Below are 19160 nucleotides of genomic sequence, written 5' to 3'. Positions count from 1 at the left end.
CATAGTTCGTTCAGAATTGTTATTTTTGTAGAACAACTGAACAATGTTAACGCATTGAGCAGTAGTTACGCAATCCATTTCATAAATATGTTGCAAACTATCAGTTGACACTTCGAACACGCATGATTATTGACAGCTGTCTGATTTACAATGCTGTTAACAACATAGGAAGCTCGAATTGGATCAACCTGTATATTATATTTACTTCAAATATTCTAGCTGTTAAGTGGGTGAACGTTTTCTAGGCTGCGTGAATCCGGCAACAATGGATATTGGTACTGCTACCTGTTTAGAGACGATTTTACTGGCCTTTTTTGTTTATTTTTCAAGGTCGGTTAGTATAAACGCAGTATATTTTTTGGTAATTTGTGCCGTTCACCATAGATTAAGCCGTTTTGTCTGCACGTGCATCAGAACGAAAACTTCAATTTATATTAATGACTTATTTAACATGTTATGTGCAAGTAAATTGCAACGCGACGATTTTAGATGCCCCCCCAGTAAAAAACGCAAGAAAAAGATATTTAAGTATTATTTAACAGGGAAAAATCTAAAATGGATTAACTTACGAAAATAAAGAGCGTGAAAGCTCTTTTAATTAGTACAGTAACAATTACTCCCGGAATTTTACATTATATGTAGAAATACACCTTGTACATAATTATGTTTTACAAAATATAAAAATGTTATATGGTTTTATTCAAGAGTGATGTTATGACCAAGTTCATATTAAAAAAATAAATGTATAACTGTTGCGTTGCATGGCAACACAATACATAAATCGTCATAATTTAAACAAATTACAATACCACTTACATCAATATTTATAACTGCAAGTTCAGAATTCTTTTTTGCCGTTAAAACATCGCAATACGCCCACGTTTGTAATTACGTAAACAAATCTGTGAATCAGCTGAAGCTCGTTTACCGTCGCTCAAGTTGGCACCCCTGCCGCCATTGCCGGAAACCATTTATATTTTCCGGCCGCGCCTTCTAAATTAGTCACTATCGCTCGATACCGTCAATGAAACTGGCCGTCAAACATTCGAGCGGATACATCGGAATCGTAAATTTTGGGAATCGGGCCGGTGATTCAGCGGTTCGGCGATAAAATTTTCGTCAGTGCGTTTGCGACAGTCGTGCGTATAGATTGTGTTGCGCGCGCCTTTGGAGCACCATGCTGCCCCGGGGGAGGGTCATCTTGGCCCTGGGCGCCCCCAGGGGGGCCTCAGCCCTAATTGGCATTCGAAGTGAACCGAAAAATGGCCCCATATTTGTAAGTAACATCATTCAATGAACAGATTTTCCTCCCCTCCATCTACATTTTCATCTCCACTACTTACGTTTTGTTAAAAATGGAATTCTCCCAACATTGAAAAAATATGTAGGTAGTACAAAATAATAATCATCACGTTAATTAATCGACTGAAACGTATATCGCACAATTCATGTTTTTAGATTAAAAAAGCAATTTTTATATACCCACTATTCTAAGGGAAGAAATTGTGTCATATTCATGTGTATATAATATAAAACATCTACATATTTTTATAACATATAAAAATAAGCAACAAGCTCTTATGATCGTAGTAAGTCGACTGAAACGTAGTATATCTACGTTATAGAATCGGTTTTTAATACAATTTTATTTATTTCACTTATGTCTTATTGATAAAAATATACTGGATAGTAAAAGAAGCAGATTTTTTATTGCTTATATCTCATACTTGAGAAAATATTATAGAAACGCTCAAATTGAAGGTTGACTGAAAAAACGTATTATATCAGATTTTTTCATTTTTCTTCTATACATCCAAATTTACATAGCAAAAAATAATAAGATGTTCTGCATTATTAAAATATTATAGTGAAATTTTGGTTCTATTTAAATGAACATGTTTTTTTTTTAAATTAAATCATTCTTAAAACTGATCTTTATGATGTAATATATAATAGTTAGTATTATTTTAGTGAAATGATGAGTTTGTGACAACAAATGTAATTGTTGTTATTTACTGTACAAAAATGAATTTGTATTCCTTAAACGAAAACAATATTTCAGTTCTGATTAAGATTAATTACACACATTAAAAATATTTTTTAATAATTTATTATAAATATTTTAATATTCCATAACGCGTTTTTTACTTATTGTTTTGTTAGCATTCGATAATGATAGTAACTACAATGATGGCAATCAAAGGAGTTGACCATAAATTATAATTAGGCATAACTATTCTTTTACTGACTAAATGCCAAAGAATATTTAATATAAATACCGACGATTCATTATCTATACTGATCGTTTAATAACTGACGATCTAAATAAAAATACTGACCAAATAAACAACACCTTAAAATATTGTACAATTCACAAATTTTATTTGCTATATTATCATTGAAGTGTCGTTTTTATGGCTTATTATTTTTAAATTATAGTATAGTTAGTTTTACTGATTATAATATGTTCATAATTAAATTATCCAAAATAAGAAAAACTGATATAGTATGTTTTTTTCAGTCTTATAATTTTAAGGCCATCCTGTGTTCATTTTCATATACAATAGTAATACAAAACAATGAAACTTTCCAGCGCCGCTCGTTCGCAGTAGTCTCCAGCAAGCACGGCGGAAAAGCAGGCTTTTACGCGTTCGAAAACTTCTTCTACGGATTCCAAAATAGGTATATCTCATTCTAAACGCACAAATGAGGCTAGTTTAATTCATTAAATGTGTGCGTTCAGGTGTCAATCGATCGCTTCTCGGCGACGAAGTTGACGCTCGAGTCGCTCCACCATCGTACCCCATCGTATAGTGTAAATAATAATGTTACGTGATATCGGCACAGTTTTTCTACGTATCATGTTAGTTCTAGACACGTGCTTGTGCGTTTCGTGTATATTTATAAATATTTGGCAGGCGTCACTTGAGAGTATAAATAGATCTCGTCGTTATTAATTCGGTTAAAATCAGAGAGCTAAATGTAAACATACACATATCGACGGCTGCGCTAAATATAGACGTAACTCATTTTATCACTTTGTTAAAAAGCGATATTGACTGACTTCGTAATGATTTATGAGGGTTATTCGGAAAGGAAAGGATTCGGTGATTATTGCGCACAGCGAAAATTTCAAACAAAAATTCTGATCTTATTTAAGAATACGTCAATATATATAAAAAAAATACTGTCTGTATATATACATATAACATATGTTATTAAGATTTTAATTTAAAAATATCATGTTTTAAAAATATTGTGGAAAGCTCCCATACATTTTTTTAAAAAATGTATGGGGGCTTTCTACAGAGCTACCTGTTTTTTTTCGATTTTTTCATGGATGAATACATTGATGAATAATAGACATAAAATCGAGCTAGTTCCTATAGTGTGACATATATTGATTGTAAGCTGTACTAATGTTTTATGATTATTTAAATATATGTACTTCACTACTTACTTAGTAGTTGTTGGTTGTGTTTACCTCACTATAACGCGTTGAGCTAACGCTTGTCACATTACAATATAAGATTTACAATATGTTGTTACAGCTCAATATTAAATTATGAAGTTAAAAGAAAATTGATTTCTCATATTTACCTCTATTTGAATTTTACTACCTACTCTAATTAAAATAGTTGATAACAGGTTATGTCACAAAGAATAATTATGTAATTAGCTTTACCTGACGTAAAAGGCTCAATAAATATCATTAGTAAATATAATTATATGTATTTCAATACGTCTTTCTAGACGTGTAATTATAAAACTAGTTTCATCATTCCTGATTCCGTAGAAATAATATTTAAAATTTCTAAAAATATATTAACATGATATCAGTTTTATTATTGAAAGCATTTCATGTATAACGATAACTATACAACTGCACAATCTTTCGGTTAACTCGTTAACAGTTTTTAATACTATGACGTTTGTTATTTATTGATCGGCGTTGTCACCGCGCGAAAAGCTCGCTTTATCTATATATATATATATATATATATATATATATATATATATACATATATATATTCATATTTATTTATATGTACATATATTGTATTATAGGTGTGTTTACAAAATTCCATGCGTTCGGCATAGTACGAATCGTACAAATTTATGTATGCTCGTTTCATTGTTGCGTCACGAGTTTATCTTTCAACCGGCCGAAACCAATCTCGTGTGATGAGATAGACGGTGACGATGAAAACAACACTTTGTGTTGTTTATTTTTCGCTGTTACGTATTCTACATAAGATGGCGAAAAAAATCGTCGCCTAAGTAATTAGCGAGAGCAAAATTAAGTTGTATATGTGTACGTATGTATAGAGAATTAATTCTCGACCGTGAAACGTATCTCATTGGTAATCCAACTGTTAAATTGAACAAGTAAAAATGTCGTACGAAGTTCGTTCCACATTTTTACCTGAAGAATTAGACCGCACACTCATTAATTATTCGATTATGCGTATATATATATCTTTGCCGTAGTTCAGTTTTGTATTGTATTTGAGTTTTATACAAAATTGCAATTCTTTTTCAGCAGCATTTATGCTGGAAAAGATCATTGATCTATTGTCAAGTATTCCTTTAAGCCAGGCCACTAAAACGCCGTAAGCAACACATTGAAACGCGATGGTCTTTAGGTTGTTATGTAGGTTGTGTTCTATTTATAATTTTTTTTAGACACTGAAAAATCATCTTTATCTATGTTTTTAATGCAGAAATTAAAGCTTACTCTTTATATTTATTAAAAATTATAATGAAGGTTTCGGAATAAACTAGTGTTTTTTTAAACTTCTATCGTGTCTGGTAGATCGGAATTCGTGATTAGTTATATAATAACGATGGACCATCACATATTAGGATCAGGCGTGTACGCTGGATACATTCCCTTTCGCTCGCTCTCGTGTTAAGTGACGAGAGTGAGTGAGATGAAATGGGCGTGCTTTACATGCGTTCCTCACGCCCTTATCTCTCACTTAATCTAGTCACTTAACGCGCGAGCGAGCGAAAGGGAACGTATCTCACCGTACTTGCCTGATTAGAATTGATCTCACTGATGATTATCGTAATGAATAATTATGATAAAATGTATTTTCCAGCTGTCTTGATCCATCTTCCATGATCATATGACATACACGTTGTTATTTATCTAACTTTTTATTAGAAAAACACGTGGAATCTAACCTAACTCACATATAAATGTGACACATGTATGACGATCGTTTATCATAGTAAATATTTTCTTCCAGTATCCTCACTTATTATGTTGTGTGGTCGCGAATTTTCAATTATCGTAGCGATCGCAATTGCATTGTTAAATAGATAGCCGTTATTTCTGATCATTCTCAAGCGATTCAGCCTTGTTTGATCAATAATAACCTATTAAGAAGACGCAAAAGCATTATATGTTCCCAATAATAGCAAAAAGCATGTAGCAATTGAAAACAAATGTTCTGTATAATTAAATTAAAATCTATTTTTAACCACTGAAAGCCTAATTTTTATTTAACAGAAAATAAGCTGCACTTAAAAATTGATGTTTTTTCTTGTTTTAGTTTTTAATAAATAATCCAGTGCATCCCTGTCAAATATTTTAAAACACGTCTTATATAATATAGGACGCCCACGTCAATGGGCTCGACTTACGTTTTGAAAAATGGAGCACTTCAAAATACTAGTAATGATCTCAAACAATTTAGTTGTGGTAAAATGCCACGACCTTCCGGCTTTGCCAAATATTTTAAAATAAGTATCAGAGTTTGACTAGCAGACTAGTAGACTAGCGTACTGCGTAAATAATAAATATATTGTTAAATAAATTATCAATGAAAATTTAATATTCAGGATTTTTTCTATTAATAATGTGTATAAATAAGTATTGTCATATATGTAGAAACATTTATACTTGCGTAGATAAAAAATGAATATAAAATTGTAATTATTATATTTTTACAAACAATATAATGAAGGTTAATTTAATAAAGATATTTATATTTTTTTAATTCACGTTATCTCAACGTTAATACGTCTTATAGTATTAAATATCTACATATTAATATAATGTCATAGATAGAGCACATTTTAAGAGTGAGTTATAAATCTTTTTTTTTTACATAATTAATTTAAAAAATATTAATCTGATATCATACTAATTATAACGCGTGAAATTAATCTTCTTATATTTTATAAAAAATAGAATGTTAATATGTGTAGGTAGGTAGATCATATATATTAAAACGATTGCTAAATAAATTTAACCAACTTTAAAAGCAAGTTTTTAACAACCATTTCTCGATCGCGTCCATAGTTCTTTTCTGTAGAGGCTAGTACTGCAGCGCTTTCCAACTCTTATTTGGCAATGTAATACAATTTTACTTATTTATATTTAACCGACAAAAAACTTGTATTTAAATACTGTTGTATAAAGAAAAGCAGATATAAAGATATTAATTTTTTTATGCATGGGTACGATGTTGAAAATAAGGATTAAATAAATTTTAAATTGCGACTGCAAATAAAACGGTGACGTATTGAATTGAATTAATTCAAGTTGTCAAGAAATCTAATTGTTTATGGCATTTTAGTTTAAGTCACATAAACTTGATTACATAGTTTAGATATAATATTTAATTACTCACATTTAAGATAAGAAAATTAAAATACAGTTTTTATTTATTTAATTAAGTTAGTACATTTTCATTAAATCTTAAATGTTTGTTAACGGTTTGATCACTAGAAAGCGATAATAAACAATTTTTCAGAAATTATCGAATGTGATAATCAAATAAACAGTATCGAGTGTGAAAAGATGTTTATAGAAACGCGTGATCGACGACCGTCAATTCAGACAGTTTATCCAATGTATTAACACTATATTTGCAAAAATGGTGCTAATATGGTTGATTTCAGTAAAGATTTTAACTCGAGTCTCAGTAGCCCACTCAAGCTTAGTGCAAAAGGATTGCTCTCAAACTCTTCTCGTAAAAAAATAAAATGACTGAAGCCGAGGTTAAAGTTAACGGTCAAAATAACAAAAACGTGCTGAACACGTTCAACAAGCAAGACAAGTTTTACAAACTGCTGGCTAGATACTTGGGGTACGATGGATATTTATTTTACTTTAGTATAACTATTTTAATCGTTTTATCAGGTCTTACTCCTTCGTCCACGATATCCATCTGTAAGTAGTCGAAATTTAGATTTTATGAGTGTTTTTTCAAAATTTATTTGCTTATTATGATTTAAAACGCTTTTACAGACTTACACGTATCATAAATTTTCACATTTAAGGTGATTGTTGTAGTAGCATTGTAGATAATATTTTTAATTAATTGAGATAAACTTATTTTGACCTCTGTCGATCCACATGGGGTCTACTTTAATTGTTTCAGTTGTTAAGTTTGACGATATACCCGTCTGCTTATAATTACTGATATGATTATTATATGTACTAAAATATGTTTTTTTTTTAGTTACGAAATACTTTAGATGTTTGTTTGAAGTGATTTAATTTGTTTAAAGCGATTTTGATATTACAGGTCACGAGAACAGGAAGCTAAGAACTCTGATGATGTATTATTCGATATGTTTAAAAACGAAGAGACAGGTCTACTTCCAATTGGAAAATTCTTGGCGGTGAGTTTTTATTTATCAGTCATTTATTATTAAATTCTTAGCTTAGAACTGTGGCTACTAAACGAGAATAAGTATGCTATAAAATAACGTATACCAAATAAATAATATATATAGAATTAAATGGTATTATATTATGTACATATATGTGACGTCTTTAATCAATTTCAGTCATGTACACTTTTTTGCTTGTTTACTATAATGGATTTTGGGTTTCCAGTGGTGACCCAATTTTAAAGCTTTATTGCCAATTTCATCTCTTTAGTTTTGATTAAAACATACGATATGCTGGGCCCATCATACGATGGGGTTCGCGTTGAAAAGGTTAACACGCTATTCACCAAACGGTTCTACAGTTTCAAGCCCTTTTTGAACAAGTCTGTTCAAAAAATGTACACGGATCTTGGTCAAGTGGGCAAAAATGTCGATTAACATTACTTTTTGTCTTGGAGTTTTAATACATATTTAAGAAAAAATTACTTCACCATTTAGAAATGAAATGACTTTTTAGCTTTTCATTTTTTTATTATTTATATTTTCTGTAAGCATGATTTTTTAATGTAGAACACTTGTCCCTATAACTCTGATTCATTCACGAATATTGCTTCTTAGTTAAAGAGTATGTTAAGACTTATACTCCAATAAATATATGGAGCCGTGAAAGATTTACCTTTACAGCTATTTCTTGCTTTTCTGATCGAATTAGCGTTTGCCCGTATTCCTGTCACCAAATTATAGGTAAATCATGAATGACATGCAGTACACGTTGAATATTTTTCTGTATACGACAGAATCTTGATTTTCTCAAACCAAGTGCAATATCTTTGGTTTTGTAAGAAAACTTATTTGATAAAATATAATGTTGTTCGCTGCAGTGGCGTACCTATGGGGGGTGGGCCGCCCCGGGCGGCACTTGCTTGGGGACGCCATATTCGCGATGGGATAGTCTAGTGTGGTTCTTAACCCTGAATGCACTAAAACATATATAAACACACGAATAACAATTTATTATTTTAAGAAATTCTGATTTTATGACCCTGTAAAAAAAGTATGGGGGGGGGGGCGGCGGCAATTTTAAGGATTGCCTTGGGCGGCACATACCCTAGCTGAACAAGAGTAAAATCGCTAATGTTTTAAATAAATGAAATAATTTAACGTGTATTTATTTGTATATAGATTTAGAATGGAAAATAAAAATAAAATAATATATAGCACTAAAAATGTGTACATATTTACATATATTGTATATGTAAAGTATATTATATTTAATGAGCATTAATGTAACATATTTTTGAATTTTACTCAAAGGTAAGTAAATATCACATGTCATATATTGATTTAAGACTTCACATATGTATATGAATAAATTATATCTACTAACAATATGTATTCCGGAAGTAATGTTGAAATGTTTGTGGTTTGTGGCTTTTTAAAAACAAGACAATAATAATAAAATCACGTTCACACTATTATATATTTACAGGCACTCAGATCCACCGGAATCAGAAAGAACGATCCCAGATTGAAAGAAGTCATGATGAAGCTCCAGAAGATCCACAGAGAGTCGGGCTTCGAAGGCGGATCTCCAGAAACGCAGAAGTTAAACCGCGAAACCTTCAAAGAAGTGATTGCCCCTAACATCGTGCTGATCACTAGAGCATTCAAGAACCAATTCGTGGTTCCCGACTTCCAGGACTTCGTGAAGGATATCGAGGAGATGTATTGGATGGCCAAGCCAAACTCGGACGGCAAAGTGGCTAGCTACATTCCGCAGTTGGCCAGGATGAACCCGGACTATTGGGGCATCAGCGTGTGCACTATAGACGGCCAGAGGTTCTCAATCGGCGACGTGAACGTACCGTTCACTCTCCAGTCTTGCAGCAAACCTTTGACTTACGCCATGGCTTTGGAGACCCTGGGCCCCGAGGTGGTACACTCGTACATAGGGACAGAGCCGAGCGGTAGGAATTTTAACGAGTTGGTATTGGATTTTAACAGTGAGTAATGTGCTTATATAATAAATAAATATATTTTTAATATGAATATTGAGTTTATCTTTTTTCTTTCAACAGTGAAACCACATAATCCGATGATTAATGCCGGCGCAATTTTGATCTGCGCCCTTTTGAAGACTTTAGTAAAACCGGAGATGACTCTGGCGGAAAAGTTTGATTATGTGATGGACTTCTTTAGAAGAATGGCAGGAAATGAACCGCTGAGTTTTAATAATGCTACATTTTTATCTGAAAGAGAGGCTGCCGATAGAAATTACGCATTAGGGTTTTATATGAGGGAGCATAAGTGCTATCCCGATAAGACTAATCTGAGAGAGTGTATGGATTTCTATTTCCAGGTAATTATAATAATATAACTTTAAATTAAAGGAAACGTTGTAATAAAAATTGATAGAACCATTTAATTAGCATCTAAAATATTATTTTATATTTGAAAGTGTTATTATGATTGTATTTTGATAGCTAGTCAAATTTGTCCAATTCTCAGACATTTTTTTCTATATCAATAATGATTTTTAAATATACTATCTATATAGTGTAGTCTAGTTATATTTATAATCAGTTTTAAAAGATTATCTACGATTTATCAAGGCCTTGAAAATGCCATATTGTTTATGTAATATTATTAAAATCATATTTTTTCTGTATAATTTTAAATGTCAGATAAATTTAGTGCGAGTTTTACTATCTTTTTAATATAAGTATGGTCCGAAAAATATCAAAGTATGCAAATATCACACTAAGTGACAGTTATTGTAATTGAAATCACTTTAATTGCCTGGGGTTGGCGCTAGCGACAGCCCAAGTAGGAAGTCGAGTGGAGCATATTACGGGTATAAAGTGGTTTATCCTACGATAAAGCTTTTATTCTTGTAGCTAATTTATTTGTACGGCGAAATTAAAGAGAATTTATATCAAAACTTGCAAAAAGAATCAATTTGATTTAAAAAAATACATGGCAATAAGAATCATTGCCTGAATCAATACTTTCATTACATAGATAGATTCAAATTTATCAGCAGCAAATTAGGCTTGAAAATATAAAAATATTGAGGGTTAGTTTATGCTGTGGTTATTTACTAGAAGTCAGGGAATTTTAGAATAACTAGATTCTTATTTTAGAGTAAAATAAATGTAATAAAAATGGCATCATCTTTTTAATCCTTAAATTATTTTTATCGACTTAAATCCGTTATTGCCAAAATTTTTGCTATGAATATTTAAATATTAATGTATTAAATCATAAATATATATATATATATTGTATCCCACAGCTCATTAAAAATAAAGATAAAGCACATGATAGACAAGTGGTATTAGTTGCTGACTATTGACCTGAAAGACCTGGGTTCGAATTTCACACTGACCCTAATGTTTTTTATTTTTTTACGTATCTGGGAGATTGAAATTGATGATTATTTAATAATTTAAATTTCAATCGAGCATTAAAGATTAGGTTTACTTAGATTTTCCTAATCTCATGTATAAATATCGTGATGATTAATTATCGGATATCGGCAAACAAAGGGTTAACTAAAATGAGCAAGTATTTCTTAAATTTAAAGACATTGTATTTAAGTACCATCATATATTATATATCGTTCCAATTTTAAAAACATAAAATTTAATAACAACTTTGTGGTTTAGAACTAGAAATATTTATTTTTCTGCATAGATTTCATGCCAATCAAAACAAGTTTTTCAGAGCTTCTATAAAATATATTTTTTCCTTATGCGCAGCCACTCGTGCTGCACCTATTGCACCTCTTCGTCGAACATGAACTGTTTCCCTATTAGCAGTTCAAATGTGTCGAACAAATATGTTTTTACAAAACATCCGAACTAGCCGTGTTCATTCTCCAACATTGCCGCAATTCATCACAAAATAGAGCCAGCACAATCTTTCTTAGAGATGATTGAATGTGAATTTTAGCCAGCTTGAACATCATCATCATTGTTTAAAACTTGCATTACATTACAATCCGTTTTAAATCAGCACTCTTATGTTTTGTAAATATACTTTATAGAAATATCAGACGCGTACGGTGAGATACATTCCCTTTCGCTCGCTCGCGTGTTAAGTTACAAGAGTGAGTGAAAGATAAGGGCGTGCGTTACAAGCGTTCCGCACGCCTACTTATATTGAAATATATTGAAATGCTGTACTGAGATATTCTAGATTTGCTAGATTCTTTTCAATGGCCAAATGTTTAACATCAGGTCTATAAACAAAGTAATGAAGTGACAATAGAGTTGTATTTGTATTGCAATGATAGGAGCAAAGTGTTTTATTAAATAATTGATAACCTGTAAACCTATGCTAATAGGGGATTGCTGGAGCAGAAATATTATTTATGTTACATTAATCCAATTGTTTTTGTTTTCAGTGTTGTGCCATGGAAGCCAACTGCGACGTGGCATCGGTCATAGCCGCTACTTTAGCCAATGGCGGAATATGCCCCATCACCGACGAGAAAGTCCTGAAGGCCGATTCTGTCAGAAACGTCCTTTCTTTGATGCACAGCTGCGGCATGTACGATTATTCAGGCCAATTCGCGTTCAAAGTTGGCCTTCCGGCCAAATCGGGCGTCAGTGGCGGTATGCTAATCGTGGTGCCGAATGTAATGGGAATATGTACGTGGTCGCCATCTTTGGACGTCCTAGGCAATAGTTGTAGAGGTCTACAGTTTTGCGGGGTAAGCATCTCATAAAAATAAGAACACTTTAACGAGTCGCTCAGAGGCAGAAAAGCCGAGAATAGTTGGTCACACCAATTTTAGTGATGCGGTATTACCAATTTCATTCGAGTCACTCTAATATCTGTTGTGTTATTTAAATTGATTTTCAGATAGGCAATCCTACCGCTGAGCGACACGAATATTCAACTAAAATATCTGTAAGAAAATATTTATATGCACGATTATGTAAATAAATATCACGCATGTAGTTATTGGTGTGGATACATTATCATTGAAAATACAGCTTTGAGGCTTAACATCCAAACGATTTCATAAACAGATTTAGTCCAATTACGTCATTGCAATAGCTATTCATATCACACTGAACCAAAATCGAGAACAAGTTAGTAGTTGCGACTACTATAAATATTTCAGAAGTTTCAATAATTTTTAACCTACAGATCAAAAGCATTAAACATGTACTTTAAATAAGCATCGTAATCAATCACAGCAATAGAAGCAATAGTATCGTATAAGTAGTATTATAAAATAATAACACAAATTATACCTGGATGACATGAGTTTTTTCCACGCTGCTATGAAACTTTCTATACTATATTTGCGTTAACACAGTCAGTTCGAGAGCTATCATTTTTCAGTATTAATAATTGAGAAAGAGATGGCAAGTTTGGGTTTACGCTCCTACTATTAGCTCTAATATACGTTTGATATACTTATCATTAATCCTGTTTATATTTTGAACAAATTTATAGAAATAAAATTATTACTACTTTTTTTTTATATTTATCAATCAATCGGAGTAATGATAAGTATATTAAATATATACCCGTATTTTTTCCGTTGTAACCTGACAGGCGTAAGTCCAATGCGTTACAACGGGCAAATCTGTACCAAATGAATAAGTATTAACAACCAGACTGAAAGTCTTGGAATCGGTGTCATCTATATTATTAATTATAAATTTTTATGCGCTATACAATTTATAATCACAAGTCACTGCAGTTAGAGCCGGTTTTTTTAATAATAGCGCATTTTTATAAATAAAAATTCTAGTGCCACTGACGAGGCTTGAACCCGCAACAAATAATGATTAAATAGATAGCTCTCGAACAGACCGTGTTAACGCAAATAGAGTATAGTTCACTTATATACTTTCTGGAGTGATAAACATGTATCAGTATACTGCATTTTTAATTGTTTCACCCCTTACCTACACCTGAGTGTTTCACGCCCATTTTTATATATGTACGTGCATTTTTGTTGTTATTTAACACAGTTTTTTAGGCCAGAGAAGTCATTTAATTTTTTTCAGGTAGGGGGGGGGGACAAAAATTGGGCAAATCAGTGGTTGTTTTATCTTATTACTTACATTTCATTAAGATTCATAGAATTTCATTATATGCCATGTATTTATCTGGGCGAGTTTAAGGGTGAGTGCGATCTGAATGCCGCAAAAATAATCTGTCAGTGCTTCAAAATGCGTAGTGCGCGAAAAGTCATCTAACAGCCAGCTTTACTAAACCTAAGAAAAGACGAGCAACTTGTGCAAACTGTAAAGAAGATCTCCTTGCAAGCTATCGCGGTTATCAAGTTGCAAAAGAATTGAAAGAAATACGCAACAAAAACAACAGAATTTGCTCCCAAAACTCCGAAAGAGTTCGAACAACAAAACAGAAACCAAAATAGAGAGAAAGGGTCAGCATATAAACTATGCAAACATAATTAACAAAGAACACCCGTAGTAAATAAAGTAGAAAACATGTTAAAAGAAATCATTTTACTGGAAAACCAATATAACAACCAGGCGCGTACGTTGAGGTACGTTGAGTGCTAAATGATGAGAGATGGTGAGAGATAAGGGCGTCGGCACCGTCGCGATTTTATTGCTTTTGACGTAAATTTTTTACTTCTGAGAAGTAATAATTGTTTTTGCGCTCTCCTATTGACTAAAATTTGGTTTGAATATACTTTTACGAATACTCATTTATCAGAAGTCCGTAGTAATATCGATAAGGATAGTTATCATATTTTTAAGACATAGTGTAATATCCAAGTGCAGAGCAGTATTCGAGATGTGACGTCTGTCTGTACTTTTAAGTACTTTTTATTACCCTATTTTCTTTTTATCTCTATTCTAATATTTTTGCGATAGATTCATAAATGTTTTTTTAGATTTTTTTTAAAGGATAACAGAGAATTTCTGGTTTAGAATCAGAATTTATTTATATTTCATTACGATTCAATTTTTAATTAAATGACATGTATTTTTCTGGCCAAATTCAAATGTCCCTACCTGCCCCCCCCCCCAAAGGACGTCCCTGTTTTAAATCAACTTTATTAATTACTATTTTTTTAAAGTATTTTTGTTTCAATACTTTCACTTTAGTAAGATACGTAAAAATGATCCATAATTGGATTGTATTATTCATGTTGATCTATACCATAATTTTATGCCATTTTCGGAAAAAAATCACTATTAAATTAGTAATTTTTAAATAGCCCACTTTTAAAACGCAAATTATAATTACCTGTAAGTTAGATATTAGTGCGTAATTTTACTTATACATTTTATCTTTTAAGTAAAAAATACGTGTAATGATTGAATTGACTATAATAAAAAATATATGCGTACAAAAATGCAATTATAGCAATAATAATATATTTTTTGTGGCAATTTTAATACAAATTTATTAATTTTTTCCGCAAAAAATAAATGTTTTTGAAATATTTATTTGGATCCATTTTTTTGATTAGATAATTTAATAAATATTATCTTTAAAGCAAAATTTTTAGTAAATATACAATTGCATTAATAAATTATTTTTCAGTATATTGTTATAAAAAGTTGTGTTATTCTTTTTTTGTAAAAAATATTTTTCGATTGCATTTCTATAACTAATTATAATACAAAATATCATTTGAATTCATTGAAATTCATTAAAATAGAAAATCACTTTTTCGGCACTTTATTTGTATTCAAGAAATTTTCAGCTTTTATTATTATTAGTTTTTTAATTTATTTAGCTAATATAGCTAATTTAAATTAAATTTTAACTATGCATACATATTATATAAACATAAACAGAAAACAAAAAAGGCAAAGTCCTTTACATTTTTATTTTTGCGTATTATCCTATGAATATTATTATACAAATTTACACCTCCGTACATTATTCCCCTGGCCGTACTCGTTTTCTTATACCCAAATATCCCTAAATTATATGTTCATCTTTATTTATTATTAAATACTTATTAAAATACATATTTTCTAACTTATATATAAATACTAAATCATTCATCTTTAACATTTCTTGAACATTTAAACATTCCAATCTATCAATCATGCTTCTGCAACTAGTAATATATTTTTATTTAAAACTACTCTCATTACCCTATTTTGTAATTTTTGCAACATCATATAATACAATATAAGAATTACACACATTAAATCTATTTTATAAATCAATTACTTCTTAATAGCTTGAAGAGCATAACTTAGGTTTCGATGATTAGTCAACGACCAATTATTATTGTAAAATATATAATATAAATCTTTGATTTCCATTATTATTTAATTTTTGACTAGTGTTTCTGAATATCCAAACTTTTTAAATACCCGAGACAAGGGCCGCAACAAAGAATGTAACATGGTTAAAAATTTTAGCATTTTTTATATTTTTTAATCAAAAAATGTACCATGCTGTAAATATGTATGTTATAGATACATACATAATTGCATAAATTATTTAACTTAAAACAGGAAAAATAAAGATTTTTTGTTAATAATATTACTAGTATTTTGCATTTTAATTTGTTAACTAATATTTTAACTATATTGAATTGCTAACATAAGTCAGTCTATCATTTATATCACGAAGTTGCCCATTATCTTTTTTGCATGAATTTTCTCGTTGAGTTTCTTTTTCAACTCTATCGCATTTAATGTCTCTGTCGAATAACTTTAAAAATTCCTCTCTGGCATAACAAGTAATTGCAAACTTTAATGATGAACGCAAATCTTACGTAGAAGCAGATTGCAAATCCAGTATTTTGTTAAATTTTGTTAAAGACAAGATCTTCTCATTAGTCACCGAGCCTCTATGACTCAATTGGCAAAGGGCGAAGCCCCCGCGGCGGGACCGACTCCTACGTTCGTCTTCGAAAACGACTTAATTGCGCGTTTTTTTTCTTATCAGGTCACTGAAAACAAGAAAAATCTCTTGAACATTTAGAAATCATTATATTAGTATTATTTATCATACGATTTTTATGAAATTTTTCATAACTAAAGGGTTACTTAATTTATAATTTTTAATAAAAGCGGGTACATTGTAATTTAATCTTATTATAACTCAATTATTCTCTGAGACTAAAAGTGAACACATCTATTAAATACTGCTGTAAATAAATATACGTGTGTGATATAATGAGCAACAACATTGAAACGAAATAAACAAATATTATATGACAGGCAATGTTTCTTGATTTAGGAACAGATAAATTTAATGAGTATTAAATTTCGCTTCTAAAGGGACCATTTCGTTGTTTCTCCTTCTATGAATACAATAAAATAATGAACGACTTATATTTATAATTAATATTACATTATTAGTTCAGTAACTTAATATTTATTTTTCAGGAACTGGTCGAACGCTTTAACTTCCATAGGTACGACAATCTGAGATATGCCACTAACAAGAAAAACCCTCGAAGGTTCAAGTTTGAAACCACCGGTCTTAGCATAGTTAATTTGCTGTTTTCGGCCGCCAGCGGCGATCTGAGCGCTTTGAGAAGGTTTGTATCTCAATCCATCATCATGACAGGCAAATAAAAAGCAAATTAAACAAACTCTCAATCTTACGCAGGCATCGCTTATCCGGCATGGACATGACTCTATCAGACTACGACGGAAGAACGGCTCTGCACCTGGCAGCTGCGGAAGGACACTTGTCTTGCGTGGAATTCCTTTTGGAGCACTGCAACGTTCCGTACGATCCTAGAGATAGATGGGGCAGCATTCCTCTGAACGAAGCCGAAATGTTTGGACACACCACCGTCGTGAATTTCTTGAAGAACTGGGCCATCAACCATCCGAAACCCGCTGAAGAAGTCAAAGTCGACGAATCTGCAGCAGACATATTGAAATTGAATGGTTTGGAATCTGAAGAAGTTAAGCAGAACCATTTTGTTAGAAATTCCGCAGTGGAGAATCCACCGTTTGATACAACTCTTAATCAAAAGGGTTAATTAATAAATGTTTATTAGAAAAAAAAAATCGTAAATTAATTTTCTCTCGAATTATTGAAATTTTTCAAAGTTGATTGAAGACTGGTTTTAGATGCAGTAATAATGATTTGGAAAGTTGTATAATCAAGAGAATGATATTTTTATGGTAACGTATTTGAGAGAATCTTGTTAGGAATGTTTTTTAATTCCATTAAAAAATATCAAATTTGTCCAAAATATTTATTTAAAAAAGCAATAAATTAGTTTTATATATTAGGTCAGTTCATAGTTTTTTTTTATATAGCCACTAAAAACGTCTTTCTACGGAAGATGTGAGTTACCTCTCAACTATTTGTTATATCTGGAAGACATTTTTCTATGTACAAAAGTTATTTTTAATGATAAAATAAAGTACATGTCGAATAAGTATAATATAATTATTCTTGTAATACATATAAGGTTTTGAACCAATATATACTTGCAAAGTAAAAATAAAAAAACACTGATCAATAAGTTTTTCTTATAATCCAGCAGAGGTGACAAATTAGTAAATGCGCATAAATGTACATATGTATTGGCCTAATAAATTTTCTTGCATTCCGAATATAACGATATATTCATGCAATATATAATCTCATAACTTAATTACAAAATCATTGAGATTTGTCTCGTCAATTAAGAATCGTAGTCTACTTAGATATTATGAAACAAAATGTGATTTTATTTTTAACCTTTGTTTTTGTTTTAGTTTGTTATTATTGTGTTTCCTTCGTAAGTAGAGTTTATGTCCACGTTTCGATAAAGAGTTAAAATCTGAGAAACGCTTTCTGTGTAACGATCTTGATGTAATGTAACCTTTGTGATATGTATAATATCTGGCATGTTAAAAGAAACTCACTAAAGCAAGTCAATTTAACAATATGTTTAACTCTGAAATGTTAAGAGTTAATCCAAAGAATCGCCGATATGTTGAAAATGTTAATGATATAAACGACAATAAATAGTCTAAATGTTAATAAATCGCATTATTATTTGTGTATATTTTTATTGATAATTTCATAATAAGAATAGAAGTATGTAAAGCAATTTATTGAATTCATATTGTACAATGCTAATATGTGCTTTCAGCTATTGTATATTTTTACATATCATATAATAGCGAACGAGAAGGAAATGGAGAAAAATAATCACCGATTATATTCGTTACTATTCAAAATGAAAAATGAATACCATTGTCGGATTCAAAGAAAAATATATACAATCACTAAAGAAATTGTAAATTTAGATGCAAATCTTATAATGGTTATTGCGAATTCTGAGATTTTCGAAGCAAAACTGAATGATACAGATAGAGAAGATTGCATTCAATACCAGCATTCATACATTTTTTATAATTTAATATTACATTCTAAATGAAAATGATATTTTTTAAGAATAGTATGACGGTAAATTATATGTATAAATAATACTTTTATTTTATTCATGGTAAAATTAATTATAATAAAAATGTAAGATAAAGGTTAAAAACAACGACAGAGGACATGCGATATTGTACAATCTGAGAATTATGTCGTAATTCGCT

General features: G+C 30.8%; 1 protein-coding gene across 7 annotated transcripts; it reads left to right on the top strand.

Annotated features, from left to right (window-relative positions):
* The first annotated feature begins 714 nt into the window (after positions 1-714).
* Positions 715-18598, top strand: GLS (glutaminase). 7 transcript variants are annotated; one of them, XM_088205850.1, is made up of 10 exons: positions 1018-1276; positions 2594-2682; positions 7157-7186; positions 7545-7641; positions 9122-9635; positions 9711-9991; positions 12041-12349; positions 12502-12549; positions 16992-17146; positions 17218-18598. In XM_088205850.1, the coding sequence occupies exons 1-10, from the start codon at positions 1178-1180 to the stop codon at positions 17597-17599; spliced, it is 2004 nt and encodes a 667-aa protein (XP_088061976.1). In that variant the 5' UTR covers positions 1018-1177; the 3' UTR covers positions 17600-18598. The 7 variants fall into 7 exon arrangements, with proteins under 7 accessions (XP_088061978.1, XP_088061977.1, XP_088061979.1 ...); XM_088205852.1 differs by lacking the exon at positions 12502-12549 and having other exon boundaries at positions 715-1276; XM_088205851.1 differs by lacking the exon at positions 7157-7186 and having other exon boundaries at positions 891-1276.
* Positions 18599-19160: the final 562 nt, after the last annotated feature.

Source organism: Plectrocnemia conspersa, unplaced genomic scaffold (genome assembly GCF_051122295.1).
Source record: "Plectrocnemia conspersa isolate PC_06_02 unplaced genomic scaffold, ASM5112229v1 ptg000002l, whole genome shotgun sequence".
Lineage (NCBI taxonomy): Eukaryota > Metazoa > Arthropoda > Insecta > Trichoptera > Polycentropodidae > Plectrocnemia > Plectrocnemia conspersa.
Note: the sequence above shows the minus strand (reverse complement) of the source record. Positions and strands in the feature narration are given on the sequence as shown.